The following is a 24,178-nucleotide window of genomic DNA, read 5'->3' as shown; positions in this document are numbered from 1 at the left end:
CTGAAGCAGGCAGCTGCATACACACATAACAATCCTTTGCATCCATCGCATCAATGTACTCATACAACAACTTGGCATACGCATTCTTTCCAAAGTTTCCTTTAGACAAATCTGCATGTAATCTACGGCTTTCTTCTGCTAGCAAAGCTTTCTCAGCTCCTATGTTTACCTCTTTCTGGCTAGGAGTGGTAGGTGTAGGCGTTCCCTCGACCTCCGCTTCCTGCTCTTGTGGTGCTAAATAAGAAACTAAAACTACTAAAAATATAAAGAAAATCACTACCCCTATAAGTGTGCCTATAATACATTTTGCCCTACGAGTCGGCTTCCCAGCCTCCATGGACTCAAACTGTGCGATTCGTTCCTAGCAGCAACACAAAGTCTCTTCTTGGCTTTACGAAATCGAACCACCTCTAGAAGCAGAAGTCCTCTTTCATTTCTTCATTTCCATTCGCATTTAGGCAACCCTGACCCTTCTCCGTCCTCTAAGGGATGTCCCTAAATTTCTTCTTCTTCCTCTCGGCTCTAAGTAAACTTTGGCAGCTATTTACAAAGTCTTTACTGGTCAATGATGACATTTTCTCCAACTGCACATAGCACGTAATCCAAGAGTTCCATATGAAGGACTATTGATTCATAAGCAGGTATCTCAGGGCCAAATGTAGGAAAGACCAGTCTATTCAGGATTAAGTTGTTTATCTTGCTTAGGTAAGGGGGATTAGGAATCGTGATTGTCAGTATACCTTCAATTTCCAGTCCAGGTACCAACAGTATCACTTCCAACTTAACATTGGGGGTCGTATTGGTCACAAGCACTGACCTCACCCTCCCGGATCTCAGTACACCTGGCATTTGTCAAAGGGTAGGTCCACTTCGGAGTGGCGTATCTTCGACAAGGTACTCTCACCCTCCTGGATCTCCTCGGACCTTTTTCCTCTGACTCTTTGTTTTCCCCTTCCGGGTCTGATTCTTCAGATACAGGTGCGAGATCTCTCTCAGAGGTCCGCCTCACGTTCAGTTTTCTTCGCCTCGCAGGCCAACTTGCCTCTGTGCTTTTCACTCCCCTGCTTCTCGTTGGCACAGCCTGCTCATCACTGCCTTCAACTTTTTCAGGGTTGAGATCACCTTCACAGCAGGTTCCCCATTCAGAGGCGGATTCCGTGTCACTGCCGTCGTGATTTCCTTCAGCTCGGTCTGATGAGCTACCAGCCTCCTCAGACACCCCCACAGCTTGACTTGTCCCCTCTAGTGGATCTTCCTCCACTGCTGGATTTTCTTCTACAAGAGGAGCTGCTTCTTCCAGGGGTGCTGGAACTCTTCGGGTGTGAGAAGCATGTATCCAGTTCGGCAATCCACCACACTTCACGGCAGTGTTCGTCACCCGGATAACTTGAACGGGCCTCGCCAGCGCACATCCAAACAGCTCTTCCTCACGTGCTTCCGCACCAGGACCCAGTCATCTGGACATAGGTTGTGACAAAGATCTCTAGAAGCCGGGATTTCAGCAGTCTGCACCTGAAGAGACACAGAATGGATGACATCAGATAGTCACTTGCAGTAGTCAAGAATCAGATCATCTGTAATATTTAACAAGGCTGCTGAAGGGACGGACGGCAATCTCATAGCCCTCCCCATCAACACCTCATGTTGCGAGAGTCCTGTCCTTCTGTCTGGTGTACTACGCATGCTCATTAGCACCAACGGCAAAGCATCTGGCTATTTCAGGGACGTGGATGAGCACACTTTCGGCATTCGAGCCTTGAGTGTTCCATTTATTTGCTCTACTATGCCAGAAGCCTCTGGTCGATAGCTACAATGCAGTCTCTGGTCAATGTTCAGTGCAGAGCAGAGCATTTTCACAACTTCACTGTTAAAATGCGTCCCTCTGTCCGATTCCAAAGAGGTCGGGACCCCGAATCTTGGCACTAACTCCCTCAACAATAACTTGGCTACTGTGAGTGTATCGCACCTACGAGTCGGGTATGCCTCAACCCACCTGGAGAGCACACACACAATCACCAAGACATATCTGAGACGATTACACCTCGGCATTTCAATGAAATCCAGTTGCATCCTATTGAAAGGCCCACCAGACCTCCCAACGTGACTCAGTGTAACTGGTGTCCTTTTCCCAACGTTAATTTGTTGACATGTAACACACCTCTGACACACCGCTTCCGCAGCCGTTCTAAACTTGGGATTGTACCATGTCTGCCTGAACACTCATATCATGGCATCCCTTCCCAAATGCACAGGACCATGTATCTGTCGAGCCATCGGACTCACTAGTTCATTTGGCAACACCGCTCTCCCATCAGCTGAAATCCACAAATCCAGATCCCCTTTGTTACAACCAGAGGTCACCCACACTCTTTTCTCGATATCTGACGCTTGTTCCTGCATCTTCCTCAATTCATCCCAGGTATCTGCCACTTCAAGTATCAGGTTTAGCTCGGTCCCTCTATGCATCCCCTCGATAACTTGGTCAGTGAAGGAATAAGCTTGTTCTGCACAATAACGTGCAACTTCATCAGCATAACGATTACCCAGGGACACAAAATCAGCACCTTTGCTATGTGCTGTACATTTTACCACAGCGATTTCTGCTGGACCCTGCAGAGCCTCCAGCAGTAACCTGACAAATTCTCCATTCCTGATGGGGGAACCTGACGATGTCATGTAACCCCTTTGAGACCACAACTGACCGAAGTCATGAACCACACCAAACCCATATCGGCTGTCAGTGTATATGGTGACTCGAATTTTGTTGGCTGCTAAACAGGCATGTGTCAACGCAACTATCTCAGCCACCTGAGCGGAGTGTATTCCTTCTAAGCAAGCAGCTTCGACTATCCCGTGAATCGTACAAACAGCAAAAGCCGCTCTTAACTGTCCAGCACTGGCTCTTATGCATGAACCATCCACAAAGAGAATTTCATCAGGGTTTTCCAATGGTTCATCGACAATGTCTGGTCTAGGTTTGGTGCACAGTTCAGTCACCTCAAGGCAGTCGTGGTCTTCACAGTCATCATCTAAGACATTTGGCAATGGCATCAACGTAGCAGGGTTCAAAACGGAGCACCTCTTTAGGGTCACATTCTCTGCGGCAAGTATAACCTGCTTGTAGCGTGTGAGCCTATTGTTGGTCAAGTGCTGCGTTTTGGTCCTGGTCATTAACAGTTCTACTGAATGTGGAACGTGTACCACCAATGGATGCCCCATCACAATGCTTTCACATCTCTCAATGCTGACACCTGTTGCCGCAACGGATTTGAGACATCCGGGCAACGCTGCGGCTACTGGGTCTAAAGTAGCCGAGAAATAAGCAACTGGTCTACGGACACCTCCATGATCTTGGGTTAAAACTGCCAACGCGCAACCCTCTCGCTCGCAGCAAAATAATGAAAACAATTTGGTGTAATCAGGCATTCCCAGAGCCGGAGCACAACATAAGTCCTCTCTCAACTCAAGAAAAGCCATCATGCAGTCTGTGTCCCATGGTACCGGATCACTCACGTCCTTGAGCGTCAGTTTCTGCAAAGGCTTCGCCTTCATGGAAAAGTTAGCAATCCACTGGCGACAGTAGCCAACCATCCCTAGAAACATTCTAACCTCTCTTTGAGTCGAGGGCACCATCATTTTCATTATGGCCTCTATCCTGTCAGGAGACACCTTCCTTTTTCCCTTCTCTATTCTGTGCCCCAGATACTGTACCTCTGACAGACAGTACTGTAACTTGCTGGGAGATACCTTGTGAACATTTTCTGCCAGATGGTTTAACAAGGCGATGGTGTCTATTCTACAGGCATCTTCTGTCTCTGACGCAACAAGGAGGTTGTCTATGTACTGTACGAGAACTGAGTTCTGGGGCAGTACTAGACTCTCAAGATTCCTTTTCAACAATTGATTAAAGATCGATGGGCTCTCTGTATACCCTTGAGGAATACGACACCATGTTAATACGCGATCTTCCAGCTTAAAAGCGAAAAGAAATTGGCTCTCCTCGTGTAATGGTATTGAGAAGAAAGCTTGGCACAAATCAATCACTGTGAACCACTCAGCTTGTGCTGGAATCTGGACCAATATCACTGATGGATTCGGTACCACTGGACAGCATGGAACAACTATGTCGTTCACTTTTTCGTAAATCCTGCACAATTCTGAACTTCCCGCTAGGCTTCTGCAAGCCCATGATCGGAGAGTTATACGGACTGCCCACTACTTCCTTCAGAATTCCCTGTCTGATCATGGATTCAATCACAGGTTTTATTCCCGCAATTGTTTCAGGGGTCAACTTGTACTGGGGTGTTCTTGGAAACTCTGCATTTTGTCTCACTTGGATCTTAACTGGCTCCACTCCTTTGATCAACCCAATCTCTTCTCCTGTAAAGTCCCAAACTTCCTGTCTGACTGTCTCTCTCAGATCCCAGGGGAGCTCCTCCACCGTTAGTGCAGGGTACAATTCTATGCACACACGTGTGTTTGCAACCTTAAAGGCAGCATCATCATCATTTGTCTCTAATTCTACTCCCTTAGGTGTACAGTATATGGTGCAGTTAAGTTTGCACAACAGATCCCTCCCTAGCAAACACACAGGACTAGAATCGCATACCACGAATTGGTGGTTGTCCCTAAAACTTCCTATTTTTACTGGGACTGGCTCTGTCAGTGGGTTTGTCATTTTCCTATTTGCAACCCCTACAACTTGGATAGTTTGTCCAGAAAGTGGTAGATTAGGAACTACTGTGGACCGTACAGTAGAACGAGTAGCGCCCGTATCCACCAGGAAAGTGGTGGGGTGTCTAGCTACATCAGCTTCTACAAAGGGTCCCTTCTGATCTATCTCTAGTACTGCTCCTAAGGTACAATTCTCCTCTTCACTCAGACATCGTCCAGTCACTGGGTCGAAGTAGTGGTACTCGTCTCCCTCTACCAAGAGAGGCATCTGTTGGTAAACCTTGTTCCCTGCCGCAATTTTCGGTGGCTGGGGAACTGGGGCTCTAGGAGCGGAAGTCCCCCCTTTTGCCGCCTTGATCTTGACTACTGTTGTTCTCGGTACTTGAGGGGCCTGACTCTCCTCTTCCTCCCCCTGTAACTGATTTTCTGGGTTATGTGGACACTCGCGTCTCCAGTGCCCGATCTCATGACACTGATGACACTTAGTTGTCTTTTTCAGAGTCGCCAGATCTACTCTTGGCCTTGGGCCATCCTCATTGTCTCTTCTCTGACCGCTCGATTTCCTCCCTAATGTTCCATTTCCAGCCTGACCCTGTCCTCCCGATTGCATCTGGACTAACATCAGTTTATCCTTAAGCTTCTTAGTCTTAGAGTCTATCTCATCACTGCAGTACCTTGCGAATCTCAGGATCTCATCTAGAGGTTTGTTCTGCCAACAAATCAAATGTTGTTGTATCATGAGACAGATCTCGGGTCTCAGTCCCAGAACAAACTTGGACACAAACTGTCGCATGTCCTTTGGATCCATCACATCCAATCCACTGCACTGTTTAAAAATCTGCAATAATCTCTCATAGTACTCGTGGACTGTCTCCTTCGGTTCTTGTCTAGTTCGATCTATTTTTACCCAATCTATGTCCTGTGGTGATACCTTAGTCTTTAACCATGTAATCACCTGTTCGTACTTTACCATCACCCTGGGTGAGGGTCCATTCGTAAGTGCATCTCGCTCCGGCTCCTCCGTGGGCCATTCAACGCTGACTTTAAATGCTACCCACAGGTCTCCCGGAACCACAATGTCAAACAATGTGTTCAAATCAACCCACAGTACCTTCGAGATCTTGACAAACCTTTCTACCTGCTTGTACCATTCTTCTGGGTTCTCTCTTAATTTAGGAAATGTGTTCGTAAAAGCAGCCAAATCTCCCCTGCTCTAGGGTACATGCACATATCCTCCATGAGCTATTTCCCTCAAGGGGTATGCTTCTGCATGCATCAGCCCCGCTCTGTCTCTATTGTACTTCGCCTAGCACTCTTCTTTCTCGACCACCTTTACTCCCACTTATCCAGTTGGACCCATGTTCGGATTCCCACTATTAATTCTCTGATGTGGGTTTTTAATCCGATCACTCTCTTTTCTTCAAGGTCTTGATCTGAGTACTGCAGCCTGTGGCCACCCTGCAATGCCTTTGTCCTGTTCAGATCCACTGAGTATTTGTTCGCTAGTTCCGTTAGCTTCTCGTGAGCTGTCCTGGCTCTGCGAGTAACATCTTTCGCTACAAACAACAGTTCATCCGGTTCGTAGAGTTCTATTCTTTCCAGGGGTATTGTACCTTCCACTATCTCCTCCACCTCTGATTTAAGTCTCAGCACATCTATCCTCCTTGCTTTTATTGCTGCCCTCAATGTGCCTTGACTAGAGGTTTCGCTCGAGTCTCTCCCCTTACATTCCTGACTCACTCGTCTGTCTTCCTCGGGTGTGTTATGTGGAACACTTCCTCGCTCCCATCTTTCACGGTCCCAATCTTGTCTTCTATCTGTAGATGCAGGGAGGGACGTTCCCCTGTTTTCCTCCCCCCCACAGTCCCATTCATGTCAGCTCCTTTCAGACGTGCAGTGAGACACCCCCTATTGTCCTGGCTTCCATTGCCATAGCCTTCCCTTGACCTGTCGCTCTGGGTATCCACGATCGTCTCCCAAGCTCGCAAATCTGGCCTCAATTCACTAATCGGCCTTGGCCGTGGCCCTCTCAAATCCATCTGTCCTCTTAAACCCCCCTGTTCTCTGGATGAGTCTGCCGATGCTGCCAAAGGGGTGCTTCTTTCTACAGGTCTGGACCATTGATTCCATTCGTCCGCCACGTTACCCCTACCTTCGCTTGTACTTCTCTCTCTGTCTATTTGTGGCAGACTCTCGTTTTGTGTCTGTTCTGGGTTGTACACTGATACTATGGGACCTATGGTGACAGGCACCGTGAGAGCATCTGGTAGCCTCTGGGCACTGATTCCCTCTTCGCAGTGCACTTTCTGCACCGTAAATCTTCCTACTACTCTCGCTTCTGGGGGCTGCTGAAATATCCCCTCTCCTTCTACTGAGCCAGTCCTGTCCCCTACTGGGCCCAAGTCGCTCTCTCTTAAGACCCCGCCGTCTACCGCAGATGTCTCTCTTCCCATCGGTGATGTGGGCCTCCCTTCTACCTCCGGGTTATATGGAGGTGGCCTCTCTGACAACAGCCTTCCTATCAGACTGTCTTCTGTTTCACTATCATCATCCTCTGTACTCTTTTTCTGCGTTTCCCCTGCATTGACCAACAGCGGGTACAGTCTGTCTCCCTCTATGGTCTGCACTCTCCACCTCTTGGCCAGTGCATCCCACCTCGCATCCTGTACCGCCTTAACTGATCTCTTCACTCGTTCCTCTCTTCTATCCCTGTTCCTTTCGTGGGCTGCCCTGATCCATGCATTTAATGCTTCAAACTGTGTTGGTCTAGGCAAAGGTCGCAAAGAAGCCATAGTAGCTTTTAACTGGTACAACACCTCCAATCAGAATGTCCCGTACTTAGAAAAAGTCAATTCCTCACTTCCATCTGTCATCTTACACCAGTTCTCAAACCACAATATGGTATGTAACCCAACATTTGTAGCCATGTAATGAGCTGGCGTATCTTCGGGTGGAGCCTCTTCCCCATCCCGAGGTTCTAACCTCTTTTCTCCTCTAAAACAGCTTCGCAATCCTTTTAAACATTTCATGATGAAACCCACAACGTTTCCTTGTTTACAGTGCTCGTTTACTTCCCAATGACAATCCACCAATCCCAGCGAGGCTTTACTCTAACCGCCCTCTCACAGCGCGGCTCTTCCTGATGTCACTCGCTTCTTGCTAACCGCCCAATCTCAGCGCGGCTCCACACTGACCGTCCTATCCCAGTGCGGCTCTCTCTGACTTCACTCGCCTCCGCTTAGCAGCAGTTCCCCTCCTTCTCCACTCGTTTCTCGGTCATGCATGCGTCCCATTCATACACTTGAAATGATCACTTCCGACCAAGCAACCACTTCTAACTGTAATTGTCACCGTATTGGCAAATGTCTATCCATTTAATGACAAGACTATCGCCTCTTCTGATAGGTTACATACACACGGCAACTTCCGACCAGCGTCCATTACCTACGCATTCACACATTCGTTACCCCTATCTCGGTCGTGCGGGCGATCAATGGTACCTCATGACCCCCTTTCAATGGTCGACAATTACTATGAGTGTTCGATACACCTGAACCACTTAAACTCTCCTTGAGCTTAAGATTTTCACCGGTTGCGCGCGCTCACAACCTGAACTCCTTTCACACTACAGGCATTCAACTCCGCTAGACAATACAATTCAACAACACAATGCACACCGCAATCTAACACGCATTACCCTTTTCATACTCACTCCCTTACGACCTGCTGCTTTCCGCCGCACCGTCACTCTCCGTCATTTTCCGTGGAACGCCATCCTCCGTCCGCTTTTCTACGGACGCACATCTCCGGATCTCTATGGGCCTTGGGAAAATCTTAACCTAACTTAGATAACCCTCACTCCAGAAGATAAACCATCCTACTCTGCTACCAACTGGAAAGGCGGGATTTTCTCTCTTCAATCAGAATAGTATTTTCTAAAATCCCGTCACAGGTCGATTAGACCTTTCTACCTGTCATAGAGTGTAGAAGGCAATCTATCTCAACATCATAATGTCAACTTGAGCTATCCCTATTGCTTTCCCCAAAGAACCACTGACAAAAGGTCAAGTTTAAAGATTTATTATAAAGCCAAAAACAATTGTGTATATAAACACCTCAGTAAAAGATTCAGAAGATAAACAGGCACTAATACAAACATAATTCTACGGAAAAGTCTTAATCGACTAAGAAACAATACCAATATCAATTCCAAAATCATCAGACTAACAAGAATTGCTATGACTTGCGTCTTAGTATGCATCGGAAAAGGAAAGAATAAACTCCAATTCATCTGTCCCTACACTGTGCTGAGTGACATCCCTACTTGACAAAAGTTCCCTCCTATCAAAAGGTGTCAGTCATGGTGACTTCCAAAGAAGTACACTCACTTTGTTTGGACTTGGCCTAAAAACCCATCTCCTATAGCAAAGCTCTCTCTCTTCCGGACCAACCTTTCTTCGCCCTCATGCGCATCTGCTCTGCTCTCCTACGGGGTGCTGTCCCTAATACAAACCCCACAATACGGGCGACACGCCCTAGGGTACGCCCCTCTCAAAGGTATTAACTTTCAAAAATTTAAATTATGACATCTTCATCCTTGTCCGTTGAAAACGTCCTTGGGTCCCAGCGCTTTCTCTTCTCTTGAAGTTGCTTCCCTAAATTCCGCAGTCACTCCTCCATGTCTAATACTACCATCCTAACGCGTTACACAATGGGCCCTTCTTCTACAATCTCTAGCTAGCCTTGCACCTGCAAAGGAACACACATAAATCGATTCACAGTTCCATGCTACTTGCAATTAATTTTCTAAAGCAACCTTCTAAAGAAGACATTTCCATGATTTAATTTACTGGAAAAACATTCTCGGTTCGGCCTACATAGCCCTTCTCCCACCTGGGCCTCTGCACGTTTCTGGGTATCACATTCTAACATGAGCAAATACATTTTCGTTCTTTAGGCCTTCATCATTATAGCAAGAATACATTTTCTAAACACATTGCCTGACTTAAGCACTTCTATTTCGTTATATGCCTACAATAGTGTATTTCTAATCGTACGTCTTAATATATTATTGAATTGGGTAAACACTTCACTGCAAACAATAATTCTAAATTAACTTGGCATTAGTATTTTCAACTCTTTACGTTACTCTATGTAACTTCCGGCACATTATTTCATAGCCTTACATCACATCTAAACATGATTATAGTCCTTTATATATGTGGGTGCTGATTATTCATGAATATAGTGCACCCCTACAATTTCTAACTCGGTTTTGCGCTCTCTCAGTAATAATGGTAGTATTCTACGTAGCATTCATTTGCTACATAAAAAGATATCTCTGACTTTCTAAATAAAGTGTAGTTGTTATATCACTAGTCAGCTGTAATAAGAACATTTTGGCAAATGCCAATTGAACAAATACAAGCAAAATATACTTTTCATCTCTTTCTTTCTTTTTTCGCTCTAAATTTAGCATTATATAGGAAGACAAAGTTAAACGTTTATTACACAGGTTGAGTTGTCTATAATAATAGATCTGTGTTATCACGCATTCTAAACCAAAAAGCTAGTTTTGATAGTGACTTACATCAAAATACTAGATATACATGAAGAATGATAAGCTGGAACTTGGTGTGTTTCTTTTCCTGTGCAGATTCCACATTTATCCTAAAATTCTGAAACCCAAAAAACTTGTTTTATTAGATGAACACTAAACCAAGGATTGAATTAATAAGATGGTGAGCATAATATTTTATATTATAAGGAATAGAATACCCCCTGCCATACGTTTGAAAAAAATTGCAAGTCACTTGAAGTACTCAGCCTTTGGCCTCATTCCTTGGGTCATAGAACTTCTTGCTGTCTTACGCTAGCCTTATAACCTACAGACTACTATATATAGTTAATTGTTATATATGTTATATAATAATATAAAATATTTTTATTTATTATTGTAATGTTTTTTCGTATATTTCACATTCAGAGAGCTAATTTTCCCATACCTGACCTGTATCTATAACAACTGCACGAGGGAGATGTGTGGCTATACAATTATTTATTTATTTGAAGCATATTGGGTTTGCTTCTGTACAAGCCTCCCACATTGTTATTAACCTATTTCTACGAATTCAGGATGTGACAATAAGGTATTTTGCAAACTATGCACAGATGATTTTCTATTTATGTTCCTGTTATCGTCTCCTAAGCACATGAAGGCATGGTTTGAGGTAGCACCTTGTAGTATTCATTGGCAGGTATCAGGAGGCCCAGCTGGAGCTCGTCGTACTGATATGGATATGGGTCTGAACCTATGTTACACAGTGTCTTTTCACTGAATTAATTTCTGCTTTTCATGAAGATTAAGAATGAGTCTCACTTTTGTCTTTTAGATGCATAGGCTGATGTTTCATGAATGCAGTGCTGCCGCTGACCTCAACATCTCACTGTCAATCATTCACTTGGCAAGGTGAGATCGGATCTTACAAATGCAAATATTACGTACATTCTGGTGGCGATATCCCCTTCTCCTTATTTACAAAACTGCGTAGCCTTGTAAATAAGGGCCCTTTTTTCACACTTCACTTAGCGTGAAAGGGGCATACAATGGGTGTTGCAGTAGGTGTTCCGCTGCAACACCCATTGCTTTTTAACGCTGCCCCATATTTACAAGGATCGGGCAGCGCCAGAAACTAAGGCCAGGTAAAACATAGTCTTAGGATGGCAATACTAGGAGACATTATTCATTTCTCCTCGTATATATTGCTCTAACAGCAAATCGCCTTTAAATATTCTTTATGTTCAGGATGGTGTCCCTTCCTTCACATATCTTAAACAAACAATGGCCTGTCCTGATGCAGTATGGAATCAAAGACCCCTACTTGCTATACCTTAATCTATTCAACAGAGGGTGTTGTACAACCTTCTATCTACATGTGCTAAGGGGAATGGTTTAATTAATGTTGCAAGGAACCTTCCTTCAAATGATTTATTTCTGTCAAATAGGTTCATGGCCCTCACTGATAGAATAGATATTGAATGACTAGTGCAGCGAATTGATTATTGATTACTTCTTTATGTCCCCGGGGCTCTTACGTTATGTTTTGTTTTACAATGCTTTTGTAAGTGGGTTCAGTGACCACAACCCGGTGTTGTTGGTTCTGGACACTCTATCTGGTTTGTGTAAAGGGGAACAAAGGGCTACTTCCACAAGGGACGTAAGGAGCAGAGACCAGGGAAGACGCCTTAAATGGTGTAAAGTTTGTCCAGAGGACTTTCATGGACTAATTGAGCAACACATGGCAGTCGAAATTGCGAAATGTAGGGTTGGACAGAGTAGGGGGTGGGGGGGTTGTTAGTGCCTTTGAAGCTATTTGTGCAAGAATAGAAAAAGAGCTTACAAAAAAACCGAGGAGGGGCCCTGCCCCAGTGTTCAGGTGGTTTGATCGCACTTGTTCGAAGGCACACTCGGCTTTGTTGAGGGCCCTTAAACATTCGCCCAGAGATAGGTCTCTGGTGGCACAGTTGAGAAGAGAATATGCAATGGCGGTTAAATTACGGAAAAAAGCCATTAAAGATGAAGCATGGGATTCCTTAATGGATTCCACAACTCTTAAACAAAGCTCCAAATTTTGGGCCATAATTAATAATCCTTTGTTTGCTAATACTAATAATACGGATCTTGATATAAATATCCCTGAAGCAGACTGGATTAATCATTTTTCTAATATATATGGCTCAAATGAAACAGTTGAGGCTTTTGCAATACCCTACTCCCTATCATATCCTACCAAGTTAATTTTTAGCAAATCAGAAGTAGAACTGGCAATTCTAGGCTCTGCTGCCAACAAAGCTCCGGGCCCAGATGGGGTTCCTCTGGACCTCTACAAACTTAACCCTGAGTTGTGGGCTGAGATCTTGGCTAATGTTTTTAATTGTGTGCATGAGGGGGGTTTGCCAAAAACCTGGGCATGTTCAATTATAGTACCCATTTTCAAAAAGGGCCAAAGAAGTGACCCCAAGTGTTTTCGACCAATATCTCCATTGGATTCTTCTATGAAGATTTTGGGCAAGGTTCTGTTAGCTAGAATTAACACCTGGTCCCTAGAAAATGACATTCTAGCAGATGCCCAGTACGGGTTTCGTGCAGGTAGAGGGACAGAGGACCAATGCTTAAATCTTCATTTGATAATTTCGAAATACACTACTGCTAAAAAGGGCTCAATTTTTGTTGCTTTTATGGACCTGTCCACAGCCTTTGATTTAGTTAATAGAGCTCGGCTGTGGACCATGTTGTTAAAATTGGGACTTGATCCACCCCTTGTATATTTCCTGGCAGAACTACACAAGGATTTAAAAGCTTCTATTAGGATGGACCAAGAAGGTAATTGTACAGCTTGGTTCAAATCGAGTAGGGGCGTGCGGCAGGGCTGCATTCTTGCTCCCATGCTGTTCACCCTTTATATAAATTCACTTGAGAAGACTCTTTTAACTGCCACCTTGGACATTCCGCGTGCAGGGGATACTCGTATTCCTGTTCTCCTGTACGCGGATGACGCAGCTTTGATAGCGCGTACCCCGATAGGTTTGCAAAGACTTTTAAATGGTTTTAATGATTTTATGTCTTCATTGGACTTAGTGATAAATAACTCTAAATCTCACGTCATGGCTTTTGGGGCTGTTAAAAACAACTCCAAACAGTTCTACAGCAATGGCGACGTGATCACTAACGTCAAAATTTTTACCTATTTGGGTGTGATTTTTGACACCAAAGGGAGCTAGGCTCCCAATCCACAGCCACGTTCTCAGTCCACCAGGAACTTGGTCTAGGGTATATTTCAGACACTCTCCTTATGGCCCCCATTTTGTTATGGATAAGGACCTGGATTAACAATAATCTAGGCCTGAACCATAAAATTCTGGCTGACTGTTTAAAACTGGACAATTTTAAAAAGATAGCTTGGCTTTCATATATTCAAAAGTGTTCCTCGGACCTTGGACGTCCTGATATTTTTTTGGCCCCTCAAGGGCTAAAGAAATCTGATTTAGATTGGGTTAAGCTCAATTTTATTAAAATAAAAAATGTGGAGGGGGGAGCGACAATCGACTAAAACCACAGTCAGAGCTCATTACCTGATCATTACTCGCCTCACTATACAACCATACCTTACTATTGTTAACATCCCCTTTCACAGGTGGCTTCTGGTTAAACTTCGGTTTACTCAGATTTATACGGTTCTCTGTGACAGTCAAGGTTGGTATAGGGAGGAGGACGCCCCTGTTTGCAACTGTGACAACTTTTCAATACAAAATAATATGCACTTTATGCTGTTCTGTCACTTTTTTACTGTGCCCAGACAGAAATACCTGGTTCCATTATTGAAGGATAAAGCATTCCATCAGGCAAAACCTGCCCTCCTGTATCTCCAATTATTGGATTCTGCTTTGGCTATGTTTAGCGTGGCCAATTATCTTGTTGCTGCGGTTAGGATCGGGAGAAGAGGACTTAAAATGTAATACATGGGTTTTTGCATGGAAGGCGAAAATGGATAATGTTTTGTGTATTTGTAAATTTTTAGCGAAATATGTACTCCTTTTTTAGCTGTATTTTTAAATTGTGAATTATATTAATTATACTGATGCTTTTTAATTATTTTTAATACTGTGAATATGTAAATACTATCGACTTATTGAATTTGTAATTTCTCATGAATTTGTATCGTCCCTTCTTTGTGAATGTAGAATGCTTTTATGATTTTTAACTAAATCGAATAAAGTGGTTTTTGACTTGACTACATGTGCTAAATAAAGTCACCATTTTGAAGATAAAACGATAAAACAGATAGTATGTGTGCGTGAACCCCATGTCCTGATCCCACACCTCACTAGACCTTTCTCAGAGGGTGCAGCCTTTAAAAAAGGTGGGAGGGAAGTTGGCAGAGCCTCACAGGAGCAACACCAGGGGGAGGATTTTACAGGCTGGTACTCGCCTGTGTCCTCACGTTCTCATCATCAGCATCTGCCAACCAGTAAAAAAACGGGGATATAAACAGTGCAGAAAAAGAAAAACCTTTGTGTGTTATGTGTAAGTGACCCACTGTGGTATGCCAAACTCATGTGCTTGAGATCTGGTCCCACCACCTCTAAAAGAGCTAAGCTACACTAGCTAGTCCAACTTTATTCCGTGCTGTGTGCCCGCTTCCTTCACATAAACAATTTCCCCTGCAACGCAGACAGCCTTGCAATGCAGCACGATGCAGCTTTTTTAATGCTAGGGGAAATGCAGGGGTGGGCTATATTTTTGTAAATCAGGCGCATCCCTGTGTTTAAAAAATGTCAGAGCACGGCGTTAGCAATATTGGCGTAACACCGCGCTCCAACATTTTATTGTTAATATCCTCCATTGTGTTTTAACCAATTTCATTCAGCTAATTAGTAGATAGTTAAAACTGATAATATATATCCGAATGTTCAAAGGCAAATTACATTATTGCTTTATCATAAGCACTAACCAGATAAATAATGAAAAACAAATAAACTCAAACAATAAAACCCCTCAAATTACAATTTTAATACCTTTTAAAATTCCCCGCATTGCTGCTCCTGTGCTTTTATTCTGAGGAATCAATTGCACAAATAAAATGGCGCCCTTGAAGTTAATTACATTATGTATTTATTTATGTATGTATGTATTTATTTATTTATTGTAAATCCTTACCAACAGTATTGCAGTACCATCGGTGTGCTGAAATTCAAAACATGGACTGTTAATCACGTTCTTTTCATCTTGGACAACATACTATTAAGATTTAAGGCAACCTTATATGAGACCCTGAATCTAAACCCTCTCCAGCTCATCCAGGAGGCATGTGTTACAAGCTTATACTGCAATTCTCACACAATTCATTGATTCCCTGCTCTAGCTCCTTCATTATTTCTTTCAAGAATGTGTTTTCTGAGACTCTTCTTTGTGGAGTACTGTACATTGTGAGCCAATAAATTCCAGGGCACTACAAGAGAAGTGGCCCTTTCTTTCACTCTTCCGTAATCCTCTTACAAATGCATTTATTATTTGTAAAACTTTTCATAAAGTGCTTTATGATGCTTAGTAGAGGTAGAGCTCTTCTTGAATGTGAATATTTAAGCCGTGGAGTTCTCGTGGGCAGGATGGGGTCGTTCAATTTAATCGAAAGGCGAATGGGTCTGTCAGTTCAGAGCTCTGTGAGAGCCTTGGTCTGAGTTTCATGATGATAATGAGAGAGAAGGAGGCAAAAAAAGGAAAATACATTTAACTTTTACTTGAGCTTCGGGTTCAAGTAGATATGGTCAGTTCTGGGTGTTTTATTGGCCAGTGGTGGAAAAAGTACAGCTTCTGATTGTTGAGTGGATGCTGCTAGTAAACACTCCATTGTGTCTTCGAAGGCAGTTTGGTACACATTGGTGTAGGTAGTCCAACACAGAATTTTTCGGTGGTCCTTGTTCACACAGTTACCTACCCTCAAACCTGACGAAGAAGAGCTTAAGGGTAGCAGATCTCAGGAAATCTGGCACAAACCCTTGATTAAACCATGTGACGGTTTAAGAATCCTAATTTTCTTAAGTTCCTCTTGTCCTTTCATTCAGGCGGGAGTTCTGAGAGATAAGCCTTAGATACGCCATTTTTCTAATATTTATTTATCACTGTATTCATCAGCGTGCACCCAGCTATGATGTTAGCAGATAGCTTTACAAACAACACACAAAAAGGTACTCTGGATAACACCCACACTGTGCCCTTTCTAGAATGGCCGCAGTTTATTACGTTGCATATCCATCTACACATTTTGTATTTTCCCTTGGCCATAGTTTTTATGACCAGGGCCATAAATCATTGTCCGGAACCATCTTAAATCATATTGTCATAAATCATTGGTGTATCATAAATCATTATGTTACAAGCAGTCATAAATCTTCTGCCATAAATCATTCTTCCATAGCGTCATAAATCAGTAGCCATAAATCACTTGTTGGTCATAAATCACTTGTTGGTCATAAATCACTTGCTTATCATAACTCATTCGCATATCATCTAGACGCAAATCATCCTGACTGTTTGTACATTGTTCTGTAGGTTTCCACACCCCTTTGCATGTGGGACGTAGCCTTTCGCCGGAGTTAGGGCTCAACTCTCTACCTTGCTAGTCTCTTTTGTGCCCTGCCATCTGGCGGGGTCTGGGCTGTGAGCGCCATCTCCATTTGCTACACCCTTTTGTCTGGCCTACTCACCCTGCCGTAAGGCATTCCAAAGTGAGCGGCCCTCTTTCTACACACCGCCCTGTCGGTGTGCTTCCATAACCAACTAAATGAACCCTTCGTATGCGTCAGCACTGCAACACTGCTGATGTATAGGTGTGGGTGAGTGGGTATTGTAAAATCTTCGCTGCCGCTCCCCAGCACCAAAAAGCAGAAGTGAGCTGCTGTATGTGGGGCGGCATCTTATATCCCACCTTTTCCCTCTTCCCGCCAATCTCGGGGGTTCACCCTGATTGGGGATATTCGAACGTCACCAGGCCCCCCCATTGGCCCGGTGACCTGGCGCTTCTCTGGCGCAATTATGCCTTGCAGGAAACACCTCCCACCTCTGCTTCAGGGTTCTTCTAAGCGGTACAAACCAGCTCCTTACAGGGCTCTGGAATCCATTATGGCTCCAGCCCTCTAGGCCCCCTTTGTGGCGCCCTCTGCACGAACAAGCAATGAGTTTCTGTTACGAGAGAAAAGACCGTCCCTGCAGGTTGCCATTTTCCAAGTATTCAGTAACCTTAGTACCGCTCTATCTAGAAAAGCTCTGCTTCATATTCCTATTTATGACTTACAGTGCCTGAGACACAAGATAAACTTCAGCTTTTACATTATTTACAGGTGTTATTACATTATTTACTCACCAGGCCAGTCTGTCAACTCCAGATTGTTTTTCAATTTTAGAGAAGGGGGTGGGCCTTACTTCACATGAAAATATAGCACTTCAACGCCATGTCAAGGGTAGAAAGCGCTTTATAAATACAATTACAATGTGGAGAGTCTGATTTTAGGAAGCCACGCCTAACCCATCTGTGATACCCTGCATGAGCGAATATGGTTCAACGACTAGAGTTTCCGACCTTGAAGCTGGGGAACCAGGTACTAGTCTAGCCCGAGGCTCAAACATCCTATGATTCGGGCAAATCGCGTAATCTCCCCGTGCCTTAAAATGAATGTGCCCATCTCTAAAGCACCTCGCCCTCATTTAAAGTGCTCTGATACCTTCGGGGCGAGTTCGCCCCATATAAAAAACTGCAACAAAAAAAAGTTGCACCACTGTCCAAGAGAAAGGGCTATCCTTCTAGCATTTATGTTTCACGCCAGGTAGCTATTCTAAAACGTTTCAACCTGTAACTAGTCCCTCCACAACACTTTAAAAGTCCTCCGATGTCCAACTCCTGTAATAGGTTTAATCATCTTAGATTCCCTAATTCGTAATGTCAGTTCATTCTTATCAAAATTTTGCGGGACCCCCTTGAGATACTTAATAGATGGTAATCCAAGATTGGAAGTAAAAATACACAGCAGAAAGGAAGGAACATTTTCTTTTTATTTGCTTTAAAAACAGAAATGTATAAACCCTTTTATGTACATTTTTGATGTACAGTTTCTCAGCTACCACATGTAAAGGAGTCTGTAGTTAGGCTGGTGGATCAACCACTCTGATTCAGCAGGTTTTCATGATTTTTGCACTTTCATGTTATTAAGCAGTGCATTATGTAGTCTTTGAACAAATTGAACTAACAGGCAGGATTATAATAATTTGTCAAAGAAAAGCGTAAGGAATGGACTGTTATGTCCTACTGGACACGCCATGCAATTGCCCCTCCGATGGGGCTGTACTTACACCCACACCACACCCATTCAACACAGGCATCACCAGTCAGATGACCTTCTAATAAAAGACCCCAGGCGCATGTGCTCATGTCCATTTGTATCCAACCGATCATGTGTTGGCATTGCCCTTTATTTTAGTATGTGGGCCTACGGCCAACTACTTTACATTGGCGACTTTAAATTGACCTACGGCCCACAACTTTACATTGGTGACCACACCTGCCACATAGCTTTGAGAAACAACAAAGAATCAGCAATGAGCCTGCATGCACACTCACGTTACTGGTTTGGTGCCCAACACACCGGGAAGACAAAGACCAATGCTAGAAGAGTCGGCATGATGCACCATGAAGGCCATAGAGGGCCCCCTCTCCCTCAACAGTGAACTGGGAAACCAGCCCAACCATGTGGTACTGAGACACAACTTTAAATCTCTACCATAGACTTAGTGGTCTCTAATAGGCAACCCTACTGCCCAGTAGCAAAGAACAAGTGGCCTGGGAAAAGGGGCCACATAAGAGGCTCAAGTACAGGAGGTCAAAATCCACCTGCAGGATCTGCATGCTCGGGGACATTGTAGCTGCTCTGACCAGCTTCCCCCTTCTAAAAGAGCTCAGTAGTTGTCCCCATCACTACACAGCCCTCAGTATGGCTCATCAGCTACAGTAAGGCCAGAGAGGTCGCTGCCCACACCGGAAGGAAGAGGTACTGTACCAACTCATTATGGGCCAACAGTCTCTAAGCAGAGTTGCAGGACCAGGCTGCCAGCCACAGAGCACAGACTGAGAGGAGAGGAGAGGAGAGGCTTTCAGCCGAAGAGATCAGCCCGACCTAGAACTCCTCCCCCCACAACTGAAGGTTGTGGACAACGTTTGAGGGCAGCCAGTTACAAGGGAGAAAAAATGAGCAAGCTGCACTTCAATCATTTTGCCGCCTTACACAGTCTTTTGCCTGTACCCATCCCACAGGAGAGCTGAGCCCTGCAGTGTGCATCCTTATGCCCAACACCAGGGAGCCAAGAATAAGAAGTACAAAAGGAAAGCAACCCAACCGCAACATAGGGGACAGTGAAGAAAGGCAATTAAGAACTTTTGGGACACCAAAGAGAATCAGCAGAAGTAGAGCAAGGTGACAAAGCTTACAATGCCTCCCAGGCCAAGAGACGACCACCACGGTTGGCCTCAGAGACACCCCACTGTTGCACAAACCTGTCCAAGCCCAAGGCAGGAGAAAGTTCAAAGAAAGTGAGGCTGGGCCAGAAGGTGAACAGAAGTATGAAATGCTGCAACTGTGGTTTAGCCACTAGGGCCATATCATCAAGGCACAATGTGTCACACCCCACAAATCACGCCTAATGGCAGAGACACCTCAAGATGCAAGTCCTGCGCCACCCAGAGGAAGTGGGTCAGAGCCACAGCTCCTTACTGCCCACGGAACAAGATAATAGAAGAGGGAACACACCGGAGTAGGAGCTCCAAGAACGTCCCTCAAGAGAGAACACGCAACACATGTCCTGGTGCCACACCACACTCAAGGAGGAGAGGAAAACGAGATCCGCAACTGGCCTGATCATAACCAATGCAAACACAATAAGATGATGGACGGAGCGCAGAAACTTTTCAGACACTTATCCCTAGTCACTATTAGATCTGAGTTATGTCCATCAACAATATTTAGCTAAATTCGCCACCCCAGTTCAGACATAGTCATAAGCAAATCAGTCTTGACCCTGTTCTCGCCCGAACTGCCAAGCCAGGTCCTCCCTCATTCGAAGGACCGAAAACAAGCATCCTGGGACCTGATAATCACCACGCCTGAGCCAAACACAGAGGCCAGTGACTGGACTATAGAGACAGTCTAACACTGAGAGACCTTGTTGGCCGGCCCCAAAGAAGGTGCAGGCTCCTGCACCTAGAAGGGGAAGAGACTCAAGCGACTAAAAGTCTCACCTGCTTACGTCCCACTACTTTACAGTGACCAACATTGAGCAAAGTAGAAACCTGGAAAACATAAACATTGCAAGTTGTATTAGGACATAGAGAAAGAGAAACTTGAAAAACTGCTAAACAATCATTGGTAAAGCCAGGAATGTGGGTTTAGCATGGTAATGCTTGTAGCTCAAGTACATAAGAGTCAGACGAGACAACCAAAGAAAGGTGGACTGTATTGATTGTATCGTTGCCTTTGATACAGTTCTGTTTTTGTTTCTATTTCAAGTTAAAGGTGGATGGGGAGGGGGCTTTACTCATAGTCCTTCATAAGTATTTGCTCCATTGAAAGACACAAGAACTAGAATTAAAGTGTCTCGTGCCTCCCACACTTGTTTTGACATAAAAGTAAAAAAAGGGTGGTGTAGTAGGCAAGAAAGCCTTAGTATCGCTCACATTTGGCTTCTTTGGAATAAAAAAATGGTCCTGTCAGCAGATATGAGAGGCTGCTGGGTGTGGGCAGATAGGTCAGCAGCTGGGGCTAGGAAGAGAAGGGTAAAGTGACAAGCAGTGCACGGGGGAGAAAGTGACAAGGAGTGAATAAGGAAAGAAGGAGGGGGATAGGAGAGGGAATGGCAGGTGGGGGTTACAAGTAGTGCAAAGGGGAAAATAGGGTAGCAGGAGAGAGACAGGAGAGGGCTGGGTTTGGAAATAAGGAGTAGCTGAAGGAGGGAGGTGAAGGAGGAAATGAGATCTCACACAGGAAGGAGGGAGGGGCAAGAGACCGGAACAAGAGAGAGTGATGGGCGATGGGGGATCACGATCATAGTAAGGAACAGTTAGCTACACACAAGAGGATGCATGTGTCATTAACCTGCATATGTCATTCGCAAAACCTGCTGCTTCTTTTGTTTCCAAATCATTATTGATTTCAAAAACTTGAAACAATAGCGACTGATAGTCCAGGGCCCAGACCTGGCTCAGGAGCAAACACGTTGGAGTCATCAAGCAGCCAAAACCAGCAGTATTATACAGATAAATAGCACACACCCATGAGGTGACATCCATGTAGCGAAATCCCCCTAGTGTATCCTGGGTGGGGGAGGTCACCAACTCACTTCCCCCAGTCCACCACGACCCAATCAGACACAGTGGGACAGGGGCACTCTGCTATGGGGCACAGGTATGTGGCCATCCCAACGAGAAGCTCTGCAGGCGAAGCACGCAGGAGGGCTACAGCAACGACTACACCACCCACTCACACCAGGGCAAGGCAGGACAGTTCTGGGCATTACAGAGGTTTCCAATACACAAGCTAAGGCCTGCACCATAGCCCTCCTCCACAGCATCATCAGGGGAACACGGATCAGGAGGTCAAGGTGAGTGCAAGTCGTTTCTCACTTCAAGGTTCCTAAGGTATATGTCCGGAATCATTCCCTCAGTCATATCGCCACCACCTCTCCTGGCCTCCACAAGGACATCTGTCTCAGCGCGAGCCCACTTCAATAAAGTGTGGAGCCAACACAGCACATCTGAGACAGCATGTGATTTCCATGACAACAATTTGTCGTTTGAAAAACATAAATGCTAGGTCTACAAATCTATGCAAATAGGGATTCCCCTTGGCCCTAGGGAGAATGCCCAATAAGCAGTAATCCGGCATTGCAAGACGACCCCATCGTCCAGTGCGGCGGTCGTCCCCACAATCTCCACCCAGGTCGGTTCAACCACCAAGCACTCCCAAATCATGTGGAGGAAGCCAAGTCTTGTGACCCACACCTGGGGCATACTGATGAGGCCGCTGGAGACATGTGTGCGATGCACCGTGGTTTGAGACATGCATGGTGTAAATAATAAACTGCGTAAAGCATAGATTGCATGATACACCTTTAACCTGCTGCATGGCTTAACACCATTGTTTGTCTTGAATAGGGGTCCCAGGTTCAGCCTAGTGTACCCTAGTGTACGGCCTGCAGTGATGAGTCAGCAAAGCAGTGTAGAGTGCCGTTATGAGTATGTGCAAACCCCTGCTGCTTCTGATACATTATCACCCTGACTGTGAAGTAATGCGACAGCGCAACAGGCCCGGCTCCAGGAATTTTTATTTGGGTGGGCCAAGGGTGCATTTGGGTGGGCCACTGCGGGCTCGATTTGTCGCATAAATGTCTGGGCAGGCCTGCTTCAGGGCCCTCCTATATCACTTCTTAGTCTTACAAGGCCCAGTAAAACACACTCTTTTCCAAATCTCTTTCTAAATATTATCACTCTCAAAAAGTGTTTTTTCCATGTAATGTTCCTTTGATGGGAATAGGAGGTTTCTGAGGTGGGAGTATCAGACAAGTAACAGTTTTCAGGGAGAATCCCTCTTCATTACTATCTCCAAATGACCCCAGACTCTGTAACACACTCCCTTACAGGTTTGATTATCCACTACTCCTCTCCAGTGAACCTCATCTCACAGCTGACCTTGAAATCCAGCCCCATATCAGGCACTATCGGGCTCCACTTTAATTTTTCCAGGTAAAACCATTAGTACAATCACCTTCAAACTTAAAACATAGCAGTAAAAATAATTAACATGCACTTTAAAATATTTTCCACAGTAGCCCTTATGACCCGACTGCTAAATAAATAAACAAAAAAAGAAATGCCATGACAGGGCCGGCTTTAGTGCTGATGCGAAAGTCTTTTTGGCGGCACACCAATTACCTCTTTCTCCGTAAATACCTTTACTACCACCTTCCAACAGTGCCCCTCAGCCCCCCCTGTTGACCTCCTCCTCGGATTCCCTCACTGCCACACAACATTAGTGCCCTCATCTCCCCATAGCCCCTCCCCCTCATGCCCACCTCAGATTCCGTCACTGCCATCCTCCACCAGTGCCCCTCATCTCTCTGTAGCCCCTCCCCCTCATGACCTCCTCCTCAGACTCCCTCACTACCACCCTCCACCAGTGCCCCTCATCTCTCCCTAGCTTCCCCTCCACCCATTGACCTCTTCCTCGGATTCCCTCACCACCACCCTCCTCCAGTGCCCCTCATCTCTCCGTAGCCCCTCCCCCTCATGACCTCCTCCTCAGACTCCTTCACTACCACCCTCCTCCAGCGCCACTCATTTCTCCCTAGCCCCTCCCTCATATGCATTTCATTTGTTGTATAGCGCTACTCATATCAGTGTAGGGTGTCACAGTACCTTACATCACGCACACATTATACAGAGACAATCAATCATGCAGGTATGTAAATCAGTCTGCAGGGAATGCCATATAAGCCATTGAGGATTACAAGGTGTAGGAATCACATGTCATCTATACTGGTGGGCAGTATATTTTGATTGGGTTTGGTCCAGGGGAACAGAACCTTAGGATTTAAAGAGTATTCCATGGGGTCAGCTTTACTGATAAAAATGTATATCTGCCCATAAATACTAATTTTAGCAACATTAGAACAATGAAATACTGGGGAAGTTCTAACTATACCACAAAACAAAAAAAGCAAAGTTCTAACTCTACCAGTCATGTTTGTATGCAGCTCTTTGGTGTCAGTTTATTGGTCACTGTCCTATGTTAGGATTGTAACTTCTGAACTGCAAGTAACACAAGGATCTCTGTGAAAAAGGCAGTAACCCACTGAGCTTTCACATAAAATTGTTATTGTTATTGTTAACTTCGGTTTATATAGCGC

General features: G+C 44.9%; 1 protein-coding gene across 3 annotated transcripts in view; it reads left to right on the top strand.

Moving 5' to 3' along the window:
* The window catches only part of RAB44 (RAB44, member RAS oncogene family), a 450,865-nt gene that overhangs the window by 414,670 nt on the left and 12,017 nt on the right, over positions 1-24,178 (top strand). For all 3 annotated transcript variants that reach the window (XR_015295992.1, XM_086923095.1, XM_086923096.1), the window contains exon 15: positions 11,067-11,143. Coding sequence is in view for 2 of the 3 variants with exons in the window: in XM_086923095.1 (XP_086779221.1) it covers positions 11,067-11,143 (77 nt within the window). In the remaining variant the exon portion in view is untranslated. The remainder of the gene's footprint in view (positions 1-11,066; positions 11,144-24,178) is intronic.

Source organism: Lissotriton vulgaris, chromosome 5 (genome assembly GCF_964263255.1).
Source record: "Lissotriton vulgaris chromosome 5, aLisVul1.2, whole genome shotgun sequence".
Taxonomy (NCBI): Eukaryota; Metazoa; Chordata; class Amphibia; order Caudata; family Salamandridae; genus Lissotriton; species Lissotriton vulgaris.
Note: the sequence above shows the minus strand (reverse complement) of the source record. Positions and strands in the feature narration are given on the sequence as shown.